The 1,878-nt window shown below is 35.9% G+C and overlaps 1 protein-coding gene across 1 annotated transcript in view; it reads left to right on the plus strand.

Moving 5' to 3' along the window:
- LOC107725145 (tenascin-like) overlaps positions 1-1,878 on the plus strand; it is a 99,609-nt gene that overhangs the window by 40,325 nt on the left and 57,406 nt on the right. The window contains 1 exon segment of the mRNA XM_016534307.1: positions 635-1,181. Coding sequence (XP_016389793.1) covers positions 707-1,181 — 475 coding nt within the window. The 5' untranslated portion in view covers positions 635-706.

Consider the following 1,878-nt stretch of genomic DNA (forward strand, 5'->3'; position numbering starts at 1 on the left):
TATATATAATATATTAATTTTTATTTTTAGCTTCACAGCTGCGCTCAATATAAACTGTAGTTGAGAATGACATGGACTTTTGTCATTTTTTCATTTTTTGTCATTTTTGTGTCAGCTATCACTTTAAAGATTAATGGCTGCAATTAAACACTGCATGAAGAAAAACGTTCTTGTCGTTTAATGCTTTTTACTGTATTTAGAGTGTGTAAGTAATTATTTCTGTGCTCGTTTTAATTTCTGTGAAAATTTTCTGTTTACACATTTAATGTAATGCATTCAAATCAAGGTTATAGTTAACGAAACCCATAAAAAATACATACTTTAAATAAAGTAAACCTTAAATTAAATAAAATATACTTATACGTATTTCTTTATTTAGTTTAACTTAATGTACTAAAATTACTAAAACTAAAACATTAAATAGTATAATAAAAAATACAAATTTTACAGAAATTAAAATTAAAATAGAAATAAAAAATAAAAAATAAAAAATACAATTGTTTCTGAAACGATGGTGCTTTGAATGGGTTTCCCAAAATGTTTCTGCATTTTTTTTTTTTATTCTTGCAATTACAGTGACATTTTTCTTTCTTTCTTTCTTTTTATTATATGTTTTGTGTGTTTGCTTTTTCAGAGACAGCAGCACTTTGTCCAGACTCACCAGGCAGGCCTTCTTGCCAAGACAAGCATCCATTAGTGCAGAAACATGGGTTCAGGAGGCCTGACATTCAGCTGTTTGGTTTTGGCAACCCTGATGACTCTAAATCACGCCGGCCTGGTAAAGAAGATGATCAGACACCGACGGGAAGATCTGACGATTCCCGGCATACACAACATAACCCTTCCGACCTCTTCCCAACCGCTCGTTTTTAACCACGTCTACAACATCAAAGTTCCCGGCAGCTCTTTATGCTCGGCGGATCTGGACTCTCCCGCTGGTTCAGATCTTGAACAGAAGGATGCACCATCTGGCTCAGAAGTAACAGACCACACACTGGACAGCAGTAATCAGATCGTCTTCACCCACCGCATCAACATCCCCAAGCAGGCGTGTGGTTGTATGGAGGGACTGCCGGACCTGAAGGAGCTCCTGAATCGGCTGGAGATGTTGGAGGGCGAGGTGTCGACGCTCAGAGAGCAATGCGCCACAGAAACCACCTGCTGCAGCGCTCAGGCCACAGGTACACTTTCCACACATTTTTCACATCTTTATTGAGGGTGGAATGTTTCACAGTGTTACAGGCAGTCAAATTTGAAAGGTCTTTCAATGTTAAAATAATTCAAGTTTAATATGCAGAGACAAAGAAATGCTTATGTTGATTTCTTCACAGAGTGTAAACACCATTAAAACATTGATCATTTTGTGCATTATGATCGCAATAAAGCCCAATCAATTGCATAAGTTTAAGGAGGGGCTGATCAATGTGAGAGGTGGTGAAGTGTTTCGAAAAACCTGTCAAATAAACCTGTAAAAAAAAAAAACTGTAAATAGTCATTATTTTTTAAATCAGTTTGGTAATGCTAATGGTGCATAAATTACACTCTTCAATCATTAACATTTTGATGCCCACCTTCTTTTTGGGCAAAGGTCTAAAAATGACCTGCTCAAACTAAACCGATTGCCTTTCACTAACCTTTAGTAGGCTACAGCTGACATAAAACTGGTCTCTTGTTTGTTTGTTTGCTTGTATGTTTTTAATTTAACCTAAGCGACAGAATTTTAATCATTTACATTTAGTCATTTAGCAGACGCTTTTATCCAAAGCAACTTACAAATGAGGACAATGGAAGCAATCAAAATCAACAAAAGAGCAATGATATGCAAGTGCTATAAGTCTCAGTTAGCTTAACGCAGTACACGTAGCAAGGTTTTTTTTT

Source organism: Sinocyclocheilus rhinocerous, unplaced genomic scaffold (genome assembly GCF_001515625.1).
Source record: "Sinocyclocheilus rhinocerous isolate Xijiao unplaced genomic scaffold, SAMN03320098_v1.1 scaffold1295, whole genome shotgun sequence".
In the NCBI taxonomy this organism is placed as follows: Eukaryota; Metazoa; Chordata; class Actinopteri; order Cypriniformes; family Cyprinidae; genus Sinocyclocheilus; species Sinocyclocheilus rhinocerous.